Below are 13,851 nucleotides of genomic sequence, written 5' to 3' on the forward strand. Positions count from 1 at the left end.
ATCACAAACTACATCGTAGGATGAACGCCGTTTGCGATGCATCGCCAGTGTCGTTTGATTGTGTTTGTGCGCGCACTCCACCATTCAGGTAATTTACCTGTGACTTTGCGCCTCGTAGATTAAAAAAAAATCAACATCATTTAAACGTCAAATCAGTGTCAATTGTGTTTATGTTTATTTAATGTAAATCTTTAGTTATAAAATGTGGATTATTTATTTTTTGGTTTTCAGAAACAAAATGAAAAATGTGAAAACAAAAAAAGAATTTTAATATCTTTTGTTATTGAATATCGTATTATTTACCATGGATGATGAATCAACATCAGAAGAGTCAAGTCAAGGCAATGAACAGGCCATCGCAGGACCATCTAAAGGTAAGATACAATAATATTTACAAACTTTTTTTTCGCTCATTTTTATTTATTAAAAAAAGAGGTTTATTTCTCGGTATTTATAGAAGAATGTCAATTGTAAAACTATTTTCGGAAGTTTATAAAAAATTGTATATATAAATAAATTGTTCTAATTATTTCCAAATTATTAAAAACATCAAGCGTAATGAAATCAGTTTAGTATATATCATTTATAATAACTAAGCTAAGTTATATTTTATAAGCACTTAGGTATGGATTAAATTAGTAGGTATCTATAAGTTTTTTTAAGCTGCGTATCTACTTATTTGTTCTGTGCTATAATAGCACTTTTGCAGAAGAACCTAAAGCACATTATACATTGAAGTTAAGCCTTTAAGCTTGAATTGATGAAGCATGCTGCTAAAAGCTGAGTTAATTTATTACATCACTTAAAAGTGTATTATTAAGTACATTTTATAAACTTGTCATTCTAGATTTAAAAAATTATTTAAATCTTAATCCTTAAAAGGTACGATGTTTTTGACGTGTTCAAACGAACATACATCAATTTAGAATGTTAATAATAAGTGTTCAAAAACATCTGTGTATTTAATTAATTACATAATTTAATTATAACACAAATATGGATTGTTTGTGTCGAAGTTCGGGTTGTTCTGTCGGCCGACCAGTCTGCCAACAGCAACACACTCGCACAGCACGGTCGCGCATCGAATGGAAGGCGCGAACGCGAACAGTTTCTGAACGTCAGCGCATGACGCATGTCTTATCGGTGACCACGGAGCGCCACCGTCTCGTTCCCTTCGACAGTTGCGAGTTTCGCGCTCATGGAAGAAGAGTTGTGTGTTTGATTATCGGTTGTAGTAATAATAGTGAAAGTGAGCACATTATAACTGTTATATTTAAGCAATTTATGTGGTTATAATTTTGACTTTGTGTATATAAACAAGGATTGCAAATGGACACGATAAGAGGTAAAGGTTTTTTTCTTACATAACTTCTCCAATTTACCAACATATGTTAGTAAATCGGAACGCAGCCTACGTCATTTTATCATTTTTAAACTTATTGACGTACTCATATAAGAAGTCAATGTTTTAGTATTTTTCTCTGCTAGGAGTACAAATTCAATACTAAATCAAATCGTTTAAAATTATTGTGAATTATGTTTTTGCAATATGGATAATATCGTGGCTATTCAAATACAACAGTAAATAATTAATGTATCTCATTCAAAAATAAATCGACTAATATTTGTGCACGTTCGAGCTTCTACACTTATTTAAAGTATGTATTTAATATCTTTTTAGCATGTATATAGTATTAATAACCGTTGAATTTACCACAATTTTAGTCACCAGGGTAAACCACTATGTAGAAATTTCTATGCTTGTAGGTAGAATAAGGAAAATTATTCACAATATTTTAATACAACGATAAAGCAAATTTATATTCAATTTTAAACCGAATACAATGTAGTTTTTAAGAGAATAAATAGTAAACAAAATTATGCTTAGGTTAGAAACAATGACATTTTATTATTTCTAACCTAAGAACTGTTGCCAATTTTATCCTTAGTTCATAAAAATGCACATAGTTAGCATTATTATCCACTCAATCAAACATATAGATATTATTTAAAAATTGTCTTATATTTAATTTCCATGAATTTGACATCATCAGCATAAAAATATATCAATGCGTTGATTGTAAAGTGAATTTCCATGAAAATACAGAGCCGATAGCCATATATCTTTTAATTACTTAAGATATGATATTGGAGTGGCTTTACAAAGAAAACTGTATGTTTCCAACAGTCATTGTATATAAGGAAAGACTTTTAAGGTATTGTCAGACACTGGCCTTGTGTTTAGTTTTACCCAATGGTGCCTCTTGAATTAGTGGCATGACCTCACAAATGTACCATGTGTAAGGTCATTTACTCTGGCCACATCCATAAATGTTTATAAAAAAACTAATGTATGTAACAAAAGCAATGGCTGAATTAAATCAAAATCCATTTAAATTTCAGTCTTTGTTCCTTAAATTGTTCTGAATTGAAATTGTTTTTAAATTTAGTAGTAAAGTAATCTAATCAATGATAATTTATATTATTTTAAGTAATTTTCCTCCCAGTATGTTACTACTATGAGACTGCTAGCGCCATCTCTTATGTAAACAATGTACTAATCATGAACAATGTTCGAAATGTACTTTGCTATAATCCTTTTTTTCCTATATTCAACGCATTATTACATTTTCATTGTTCTATAAATATATTTGTTCATGTAGTTACTAATTAAATAGTACTGTACTGAAAGAAATAAAGATACAATTGGATATTACATTCCTTTAGTGTTTGCTACTTTGTTGTGTAGATATAGGAAAACTTGCCCTGTGGAATGCTGTTATCCCGCGGGTATCGTGGGAGTATTATTTAGAACCGCGTTGTCGGCGCTAGCGGCATGTTAAATTAGCGGGCCCTTCCCATTCGCTACATTACACCAATCAAGACATTTAGTTTTTATACCATACAACCAAGGAAAGTTTGCATTCACCCATTGATATTCATTGCATTAAATAAAAAAATAACTTTTTATAATACAATTAAATCATTCATTATTTAAAGTTCAATTAATCAATTACAGTCAAACTATATTTCTGTTGACCCAATGGCGGGCGTTTCGGTGGCTATAAAATATGTACCCCATCTGGCGGATGTACATTTCCTCCGATACCGTTTCCGGGCGACTCGACTATGGGCCAGTTTATTTTTTCAAAGCGTTTATGAAGAAGGAAGTCGATGTTTGTATAGACAACGCACACGGCATAAAAGTCATTCATGATTTCCATTGAGAAAGTTACTTTGTGAAGGACGTAATATTCATAGCCTATATTCGTAATTTTTAAGATTATGTTAACCTAGTGTTTTATAGTAGTCTTGTAAATTAGAAAACTGGCACGCTAAATGTGTAATTAATTGAAAAATATATTATAGTGACAGCATGTCATACTTTAATAATAAATGATATGGCGTCATCTGGCAACCCTAGATATAATATGAGAATGTCTGAAGCTATAGAAGTGGAGTACACTGCGTTGCGTAGGCGATGCAGGCGAGACATAGGAATTCGAAAGCCGAGCGGCGACGGCGACGGCGACCACCCATAGGCATGAGAACACGGCCCCGGCCCCTTCCCCACGCTGCCCCGCCGCTGCTCCGCCTCACGCCGCATACCCCGCCGCTCTCAGCCACAATGCTGAATTTCATTTGCTCTTTGCGCCGACGTGGACCTTGGATGGTATCGCTTTTGTCTTTCTCTTATTGCACGCTTCACAATTTTTTATCTGAAACAAACGAAATCTGCTTCGCTTACGTGCATTTGGTTCCATTATCATAAATTATCTGATTATAATTATATTTTAATCAATTACTTTTAATACTTGTAATGTTTCTATGACTACCTTCATGGTAAAAGTTTTGACAGGGTCTAACATTGTACGGGCACACACGGTACTAAGTACCGTCCGCATTCCATTCCGTCACTTTTTTATTCGGTACTGTTTAGAGCCGGCCAGCAGTACCGCCACATTCCAAAGGCCCTTTTTTACGCTGTGTGGTCGCGGTTTCCGCTGGTAGCGGCAACGCCGCGCCTCAAATATGAATGAAATCCGGTCGGCGGCGGGCGGAGCGGCAACGTCGCTCCAGACGCCTGCCCGATTGAGAACTACATCTCTCCCGCATCGCTCCTTTGCGCACTTCGCTTGTTTATCGTATACCCTATACATGAATAGGTCTGTGCCTGTGAGCGCATCGCATACCGCGTCCATCATATTTTATTTATCATCTGTCAACCGCACGTGATGTCGCATAGCTATACGTCGGCGGTGGCGGCTCTGTTAAGATATGCCCAGAACGATAACACTTTAATGAAAAACACCAAAATATGTTTAAATCCATTTATTCATTATCGAAATTTGTCCTTTGAGTGGCCATGAAAACAACCGCTAGCCGACCCCACCCGGCCCCTCACAGCTGTGTCGTGCACCCCACAAATTGGAACCCTCCTAAATTTACGCATGCGCCGTAGGGATGTCATCGTAGTACGAAAACTGCTGTCCGTAGTACAGTAGTCAGCTATGCTCCGGTACAAACGAGCGACCATATTAAGTTTTAGAAGTTTTACTAATAATATTTTTAAATAACTGTTATTAACTCGGAGATGTGTGTTAGTGTTACGTAAAAAACAGCGGTTGCTACTCAATATGCCCATACTAGTAGACTGCACTCGAAGAAATGGTAAATATCGATCGTGTCTACGTGGCAGCCATTCCTGTTTGTTTTTCTCTTGTTTACACTTATTGATTTAATTTTTTTTTCCGAAAGAAACTATTTCATTTTACTTATTGTAATCTAAAATCTTAAATAAAAAAAAATCAGATAAATTTGTAATATTAATTAATCACTGCTGTGACGATTAGGTTAGATTAGTTCTCGAAGTGGCGTTTCTTTTATGATAAATGAAAATTAGTTCTTGAAACTGTTTGAAATTGGTGTACATGTTAAGTTATTAAAATAAAAAAAATTGATCGCTTTAGTTGAGTGCATGCGCACTGAGTGCACGCAGAGCGGGGTTGGGATGCGGAGGGCGGGGGACGGGAGCTGCGGGAATGGAATGTATGACGCAGTCGCGCCGGCCATGCTCGCCAACTGGTTGTTATGTGAAACTGTTTGAAAGCACACTTGTTCATCCCCATAATCCGTACACGCACACAATAGCTCGCCTTTATAACAGAAAGAAATTCTCCAAAATATCTACATAAGGCTTTATGTACATTGTAACAGAAAATGAAACTTTATAGTTATTTAAAAATATAATATCAAATTAAATCTCTTTATCTATAAAACAATCATCAAAGTTTAATTCTCCAAAATGTGGTTTCAGACTTACAATATATTTATTGATAAGCAATTGTTTCTGTTAAATTTATAATATTTTGTATTTCATTAGTAGCATTTCTACTCTTGGAACGTTTTTATAAAAATACATCCCACTCTAACACTTTGGACAAAAAGAGACAGAAATATGTCTTAATTCCTATTAGTTTTACAAGTACATGATTTCGTAATGTGTCGTGTGTTTTTGTAGAATCTTAATAATAAACATTGGTCCCGAATATTATAATCAGTGGTCTTATTTGAATATTTTAATTAATTTGAATCATTAATAAATGTACCAAGTATATTGTTTATATTTCATAGTTCCAAGAATATGATAATATTGCGACACTTCTCTGTATTCAGTAGAGTTATTGATAAGCTAATCTATATATAAGATGAACCGACTTTAAAAGATCCAGTCTCTATGTTGTTTTCACATGTGTTGGTTCTTAATAAATGTATGTTTCATATGTGTCTGTGTTCAATAATCATTAAACCTTTTTTCGTAAATACCAAAATTTATATATTTGTTTATTTTTTTTTAAATCAATGTAATCAATTATTTTATATTAAAACACCTATGTTCTTTATCGTCAAGAAGATACGTATTTTAATCGCAAAATTATGAGCTATGTTTAGTCTTTAGTATTAAAAGACGTATATATAGTGTATATATACTTGAAAAGTGCTATAAAAAAATAACGAAGGCATTCTCTTCTTTTCAGTGGCAGCCAACAATTCAACGTCACCACTTACCAGTCAAATGGTGACACAGCTGTTCCGAAGCGCACCGCGAGAAGCTAAACTGAGACCGCTCGTGGACCCCTTGGTGTTGCCCAGCCCCGGCTGCGACGTGAACAATGGCTCGGCCTCCTCTTCCCCCTCCGCCACCTCGCCCACCGGCTCCTCGGACAAAACCGACAACCACGACACCTTCGGCTTCTACTCCGAAGCCCCCGACATGCGTCGCGAAGAGGAGCGGCTTAAGACGTTCGACAAGTGGCCCGTGGACTTCCTGTCGCCCGAGCAGCTAGCACGCAACGGCTTCTACTACCTCGGCCGCGGCGACGAGGTCCGCTGCGCCTTCTGTAAAGTCGAAATCATGCGCTGGGTGGAGGGCGACGACCCCGCGAAGGACCACCAGCGCTGGGCCCCGCAATGCCCCTTCCTGAGGCGGCACGCCACCGCCGGCAACGTGCCGCTCGAGAGCCCCAGCGCCGCCGGTCGCGACGAGTGCGGCGTGCGCGCCCCGCCCAGCGCCACGCCCGTGCGTATGCCCGGCCCCGTGCACCCTCGCTACGCCTCCGAGGCGGCGCGCCTCCGCACCTTCAAAGACTGGCCGCGCTGCATGCGGCAGAAACCCGAGGAGCTGGCGGAGGCCGGCTTCTTCTACACCGGCCACGGGGACAAAACGAAATGCTTCTACTGCGACGGCGGCCTCAAGGACTGGGAGAACGACGACGTCCCGTGGGAGCAGCACGCGCGCTGGTTCGACCGCTGCGCTTACGTTCAGCTGGTGAAAGGCCGCGACTACGTACAAAAAGTGATGTCGGAGGCCTGCGCCATCTCGGCGCCGAAGGAACAGAAGGAATCGACCCTCGCGGCGTCGACCGACCCCGCAAAGAGTAAAAGTGATAAAGAGGAGAACGTTGTGGAGGACTCGAAGCTGTGCAAGATATGCTACGCGGAGGAGCGCAACGTGTGCTTCGTGCCGTGCGGGCACGTGGTGGCGTGCGCCAAGTGCGCGCTGTCGACGGACAAGTGCCCCATGTGCCGGCGGACGTTCACGAACGCGGTGCGGCTGTACTTCTCGTGAGGCGCGCCGCGCGCACGGTGCTAGTCAGCCGGCGGGCGGAGCGGCGGCGGCGGCGGCGGCGACAGCGGCGGCGGCAGCGGCGTGCTGGAACCACGCCCGCACACAAACAAACACACACGCACTGCTACTTCTGTGATTTAACATATGTCATAATATTTTAAAACGCAGTCAGTGAAACAAACTGCAGTTGGCCGCGAGTTTGACGAGCAGGAGTTCATTGTACATGTTGATATGATTTTAAATTATTTATTTGTTTAAAAGTATAATGACAAATGTAAATATTGTATTGTAAATAAATTAGCTTATCATTATGTCCCACCGACACAAATGATGGTGTACATTTTGAAGATGATTTATTGCAAGAAATAAATTGACATGTAATATATCTTGAAACTGTTTAATATCCATTTTATTTTTTAAATTTAACAAAGACAAGGGTTTATTTTGAAGCCGTATATTTTATAGAGTCGTTTAGTGAGCTAAAGGAATCAAACATACAAAATACATATTCCTAAACATGATGTTAATGTACCATGTTGTGGAATGGAAGTGTTTAAGAAGCACCTTAAAGTAAAGAAAATACTGAATTTGAAGCTCACATTTGCAATGAAATCTAAACAGACTTATTATTTCTTTTTTTTTAAGTTCTGTTTGTATTTTACAGCGCACACTCTATAAATCTTAATTTTACCTTCGCCCTGACCTGCTGAAAGTTCTTTATTCCATTTAAACTTTTCCTATTATTTCTTAAGTGTATAAATTTGTATATTATTATTTATAAGTATTTTGTTTCTTGCAATAAAATAAAATGTAAACATTTGTCACATATTGTAAATTAAAAAGTAACGTAATTAGTGTTTAAAAAATACAAAATGTGTAATAAAAAAGAAATATCAAAAAGTAATACCTATTCAAAATTTCAGTATGTTTACTGTTCCTGTATATATTTTGACAATAAAGGCAAATTATGTAAACCCAGAACTAGGTAGACATTTTGATAAGCAGAGTATTAATTAATAATATTATCAAGTGAATTGTTCTAGTTCTTTTTGGTATAATTTGAAATTCATTATTTTTTAACGAATCACTATGTTAAGCCAAAGTTTCAAAGTCTCGTGTGAATGAGTTGGTTCATTTTGCATTTAATTTATAACAAATATGTGATAACTAAATATTGTAAACATTACTAAATACAAATTTTTCTAATCTATAAAATCATGAAGCACGTCATATCATTTCTCAATAAGTTATATAATGTCTTTATGTATTACCTTTTTAATACAATATTTAAAAGTCATTTTAAGTAAAATGTTCTTTAAATTTTGTTATATATAATGAAGGTATTACATTTAGATAAATTGTAATATTTTAGACATAAAATTAATTATAGCTGTGCAAATTAATAATTAAGAGAATTCTATAAAAGTCACATTCAATTTGTTTTCATAATAGGTAATTATTATTTGATCCTGTTGATGTTTTAATAAACAAAATGTTAAATTAATCTTTGTTTTACTCATACATTAACTCACTATATGTCCCCACTGAGGGGCTCCGAAGCCTACCCTAAGTTAAGGCCTTACCACGCTGGCCAAGTGCGGGTTGACTTAACATATATCTTTGAATTTCTTCTCAGATATGTGCAGCATCACAATGTTTTCCTAAACCGTAAGAACGTCGGATAATTGTACATATGTAAATCCTAGATCGAAAAACACATTGGTACATAGCGGGATTCGAACGTAGGACTTGCATATTGCAAGTCAAGTGCTTGACTCGTGAGCCACCGACGCTCTTAATTCCCTTTTAAAGACAATATTATCAAAAGTTGGTTAGTTTTTTTTTTCAAAATAAACACTATAAAATCAAAGTTAAGTACAATACAATGGATGGTTTCCGAGACCAAAATCTGTACAAAACGTAACGTCATCCTCATTATATTTGACACAACAAAGAAATTAATGTTTAATATGGAAATTTGGGTCTCAAAGACTGAGCAGATGAGTTCAAAACTCATACTAATATTATAAATACGATTGTTTGGATGTATGGATGTTTGTTAGAAGGTCTCCAGGCAGGCTGCGTGGATCATCGTTAGTTACTATAAAACATAACCAACTAACCATGGGTTTCAGAGAGCAAAATCCCCGTTTAAAACATATTGTTATCTCTGTTTTGTCAAAGATAAACAGGGTCGACGATATGTTTTATACAGAAATTTTGGTGTCAGAAACCCACGGTAATTTTTTGTTTAAGCAGGTAGTGTTAAATGAATGACAGATGAATTTTGACAGTTTATTTTTGATAAAGAAGTGATCACGCAATAAGAGACTGCAAATATTTACTGTTGTGTTGCTGAAGCTCTTGTTTTAACTTGTCGATCTCCTTCACCATCTCCTCATCTGACGTCACACTCTCATGTATCCGCTTGCATTTACGTAAAAATTCCAATATTATTTCTTGTCCTTCTGATGTTTCTTGAGATTTCACAGACGCCTCGATCTCGAATAGATTAGTTTCCAGTTGAGATTGCTTCTCCTCAGCGTACTAAATAAACAACAATAAAAAATTTATAAAGACAAAAAAAAATATTTTACACTTCCTATGTCTTAACTTGTCTATTAATATTATAATTTTTTTTTATTTCTGGTACTTAAACATTGCTCTAGATCTAGATCTATAAAGTAGAATAATAGCGATTAGATCTATGTTTCTCATCCAGTGAGTTGTTGTGAAGCTATAAAAACATCTTGTTAATTTTTATTCTGCACAAGTAACCAGGATCATCATAATTTCCTGTCTCCTGCAGCTACAAGTTTACAAGAGGAGTAATTGACCTGTATAATGGAGTCAGGCAGATCAGCCAGCTTGGCGACGTGCAGTCCCAGTGAGTGTGGCGCGGCTCCGGGCTGGATGCGGTGCAGCAGCAGCAGCTGTCCGTCCACCACGGACGCCTGCGCGTGCGAGTTCACTATGACACCCGGGTGCAGCGCAGCCAGACGCGTCAGCTCGTGGTAATGAGTCGCGAATAGACAGAAACATTTACATTCTGTTGCCAATTTCCTGATGACATAAAAAAATACTGAATACAGTTCGCTTAAGAGTAAACCTGTTTTAAAATGTTACATGTCCCGATGTTTGTCAACTTGCAAATAGATTGCAAAAAATGCAATATTATGATAACATGATGCTGATCTGATGATGGTACTGGAAGTTGGCTATACGAACTTCCCAATGATACACAACTCATCGACTTTGGGCTCGTATTAATCGCCTTGGCCACTTTCTTGTTTTTATAATTATTTTTAGTTCTGTAATTATCAAGAAAATAGTAAATGCTTAAATTAAAAATGTTTTCTTCTTTTAAATACAATTGATGAAAATGTTTAAGATTAAATATATATATTTGTTGTTTATACGTACTCAGCGATGGCCCAGGCGATGCCGCAGCCCTCATACGTGGACGTGCCGCGCCCAAGCTCGTCGATCAGCACCAAACTGTCGGGAGTTGCCGCCTGCAACACATTACTAACGGACTTAGAATCCTTTACCTTAAACACTCGCTTAGTGTTGCTATCTCTTACTAAAGCAATAATTATCTCTCTTCTTCTTTTATGTCTATTTTTTTGACATAACCAACCACGATATAGCTTGGTTCGTCCAGCGGGGCTAGACAAAGTGCATTCGCTTCGAAGCGATTCGAAGCGAATGCACTTTGAATGCGAATGCGAAAAATTAATGGAACTGACGCGCAACAATCACGTGTCTTATCAAAAGGTTTTGTCAGTTTTTTGATATTTTTGAAGTTCGTTATGGAATCGCTTTCAAGCGAATAGAGCATTCGTCCAACACCGCAGATATACTCTTCTTACTATATTTCTAGTTATCTATCTCAATTAATTTAGGTGGTCAATAACTGTGTCATTACTCTAAGTATAGCAGCGGTGTCCAGCATCTCGAGCATGAAGGTGCTGTGCGCGTGCTGCTCCTTGTCAGCAGCGCCGAGTCGTGCCCGCAGAGCGCGCAGTCGCGGCAGTCGGGCGAGCGAGGCGGGCACCGGACACCCGACGTGCGCCAGTAACACCGCCGCGCCGCACGACCGCATCCATGTTGACTTGCCGCCCATGTTCGCACCAGTTATTATATGCATCACGCATTTACCTGCAAATATATGATTTTACTTAAACTAAAAAAAACGGCGTGGTGTTATTACGCGATTCGCTATCGTTTTGTAAATATTTAAATGAAAATAGGTTTTTGTAGCTAATAAATTACTAACACTAATTCTATTATGTAATCGCGGTTGTTGTGATTTTGATATATAAACCCACAAGGATATCTGCCCTGGTAGGTGTAAGCGTAACTAAAATAGCAAAGCGCACTAGCGCCCCTCTGACAACGTCAAAAAGTGTACTATATTTGACCTATCATATTTTTCTCTCGCCTATATTGATTTTACAAGATAGCAGCGCCTCTTTCACCTAATCAGATATTATTTGACTACATAGATATAATATGGTTGTCATCTGATTATTTAACACTAAAGCAACTACTTGAAGTAGTATCAGTTAATAAAATTAAAAAAAAAATAGTAGGACAATAGTAACCTCGTTTGAAGTGAACATCATTAGGTATATATGAGACGCCTTCTTGCACCTCAAGGCAAGGATGGCGCACATCACGGAGCAGCAGTTCTTCCATACTGTCGGTGAGTACAGGTCGGCAATACGGCAGCGGTGCAGAACACGCCGCCACCGCCAGCGACACCAGCACATCAACGCGGGATATCATATGCGATAGGTTGAATAAACATTCAGAATATCCAGCTACAAAATAATAAATAAATTAGTCGAATAATTAATGTTGTCGGAACAATAGTATGGTGGATTAGAACTCACAACCACGTAACGAAAATCCGTACTATTAGGCTACTATCACTTAAAATAATTATACTAAAATAAGCTTTTATTAGATTATTGATATTAATTGTTAATCAAATTCTTAAAAGATCTAGCACTATAAAGAGACAAAAAGTGCCTAAAATCTCTTTAATTTATTCAGCACAAGTTTAGGAATTTAAAAAAGTAGCCAAGTTCCTTTCAGATTATCCAGAACAGACAGAAATAAAAAAAAGGTATTTCGTTATAAGAAGCACAAATACATAGTGTTCGCGAATTATGAAAATTATTTTTTTAATATAACACACTCTTAATTTATTTAATACTAGCTGTCGCCCGCGACTCCGTCCGCGTGGAATAAAAAAAACTTCGTTAGTTCCCGGCAATTATTCGTATTTTTCTCACTTTTCAAACCGGTCTAGATCTCCACGAACATTTCAATACCAAGATAAGGTAAATCCGTTTAGCCGTTCTCGAGTTTTAGCGAAACTAACGAACAGCAATTGATTTTTATATATATAGAATAGATAGATTTAATTTAGTACTAACAGGCAATGTTAACAATTTCGGCAACAACTTTGTCCTGTTCCCTTTCATATGTGTCTTTAGTCTGCACGTATTCATCTGTGATGTTCTCCAAAGCGCTGTTCTTGAATCTCACTCCGCCTTTCACCGCATCGATTATTGTGAACTTCTTGCTGCCACGAATCGCGTGCTCTTCTTTATTTGTTATCCTGAAAATTTATTATTTTCCGTCTATTTACTGTGTAGTTATGAACTTTACAGCTGATTTCTTCCATAAAAAAAAAATAAACTTATCTAAACAATTTTACTTTTATTCATAGTTTAATTAAATCCAAACATATTATGTGATTCAACATATCCTTAATATAAACCCTGACCGTGGGTTACCGAATCCAAAATTTATGTTTAAAACTATTATGTTATCTCACTGTTGTTAAAGATAATGACAGAGATGACGATATCTTTTATACATATATTTTATTATGAGAAACTTACGGTGAAATGTTCCAAAATAACTCCAAAGACAAAAAATTATATTGTAAGCCAGTGACATGAATATGTACATAATTTCTCATTTTTTTTTATAACAGAAGGGGACAACGAGCAGCGGGAACACTGAGGTGTTCAACGACGCCCATGGACATCAGCAATACCAGAGAAACCATTCCCATTAAATACGACTATAAACTACAACTAATAATAAAGTACTACAATAGGGTACCTAAAATAAAATCCATTCTGCGGATTATTCTCCAGCTTGATAGTCTTGCCTGGTTCCAGGCCCAGGGTGTCTGCAGCAGCACGCAACTGTCTCTCCGCCGCCGTCTGCAACCTGTCCAGCTCGCCACGTAGACTCTGCAGCTGCTCGTCGAATGATGCCTTTACTAAGTATTCACCTGGAATCACACAAGGCATTGTTGATTTTAATGACCTGATGAGGTTTACATTATTTCAACTCGCACCATGCATTTCAGTATGTTTTTTTCCAGTTGTAATCCAGCTCTGGAATCGCTGTACTGGAATAATGTAAATTGGAAGGACGATTTGGCAGCACTGCCGTTAATATCGGTTAAAATTTTGTACTGAGGGAGCATCGGTGGCTCAGGCATTAAAAACTTGATTAGTAATATATAGATACTATTGGGTTTGTGTACATTGATCCGACGTTCTTAGAGTGAAGGAAAACATCGCGATGTCACCTGCACATATCTGCAAAGAAATTCAAATGTATGCGTGAACTCAGTCTGCACTAGTCCAGCGTGTTTAACTATGACCAACTCAACCCTAACTTAGGGTCAG

The 13,851-nt window shown here is 37.3% G+C and overlaps 2 protein-coding genes across 8 annotated transcripts in view; one reads left to right on the top strand and one right to left on the bottom strand.

The window, feature by feature from the left end:
• Iap (inhibitor of apoptosis protein) lies at nucleotides 1-7,923 on the top strand. Of its 6 annotated transcripts, XM_013317844.1 has the most exons (3): nucleotides 1-88; nucleotides 232-374; nucleotides 6,039-7,923. In XM_013317844.1, exons 2-3 carry the CDS (start codon nucleotides 305-307, stop codon nucleotides 7,127-7,129), a joined length of 1,161 nt encoding a protein of 386 aa, XP_013173298.1. In that variant the 5' UTR covers nucleotides 1-88; nucleotides 232-304; the 3' UTR covers nucleotides 7,130-7,923. The 6 variants fall into 6 exon arrangements, with proteins under 6 accessions (XP_013173298.1, XP_013173301.1, XP_013173302.1 ...); XM_013317847.1 differs by lacking the exons at nucleotides 1-88; nucleotides 232-374 and adding an exon at nucleotides 1,025-1,345; XM_013317848.1 differs by lacking the exons at nucleotides 1-88; nucleotides 232-374 and adding an exon at nucleotides 1,440-1,658.
• The window catches only part of spel1 (DNA mismatch repair protein spel1), a 27,862-nt gene continuing 17,655 nt past the window's right edge, over nucleotides 3,645-13,851 (bottom strand). The window contains exons 10-17 of one of the 2 annotated variants that reach the window (XM_013317841.1): nucleotides 13,274-13,448; nucleotides 12,577-12,761; nucleotides 11,737-11,955; nucleotides 11,058-11,290; nucleotides 10,553-10,644; nucleotides 9,967-10,192; nucleotides 9,475-9,676; nucleotides 3,645-3,719 (exon numbers count right to left, since the gene is read on the bottom strand). In XM_013317841.1, the coding sequence (XP_013173295.1) occupies nucleotides 3,706-3,719; nucleotides 9,475-9,676; nucleotides 9,967-10,192; nucleotides 10,553-10,644; nucleotides 11,058-11,290; nucleotides 11,737-11,955; nucleotides 12,577-12,761; nucleotides 13,274-13,448 (1,346 nt within the window). In that variant the 3' untranslated portion in view covers nucleotides 3,645-3,705. Of the gene's footprint in view, nucleotides 3,720-9,410; nucleotides 9,677-9,966; nucleotides 10,193-10,552; nucleotides 10,645-11,057; nucleotides 11,291-11,736; nucleotides 11,956-12,576; nucleotides 12,762-13,273; nucleotides 13,449-13,851 lie in introns of those variants that run through there. The other variant, XM_013317840.1, reaches the window with a different exon arrangement.

The sequence above is a fragment of the Papilio xuthus genome, unplaced genomic scaffold, assembly GCF_000836235.2.
Source record: "Papilio xuthus unplaced genomic scaffold, Pxut_1.1 DF826933.1, whole genome shotgun sequence".
NCBI lineage: Eukaryota > Metazoa > Arthropoda > Insecta > Lepidoptera > Papilionidae > Papilio > Papilio xuthus.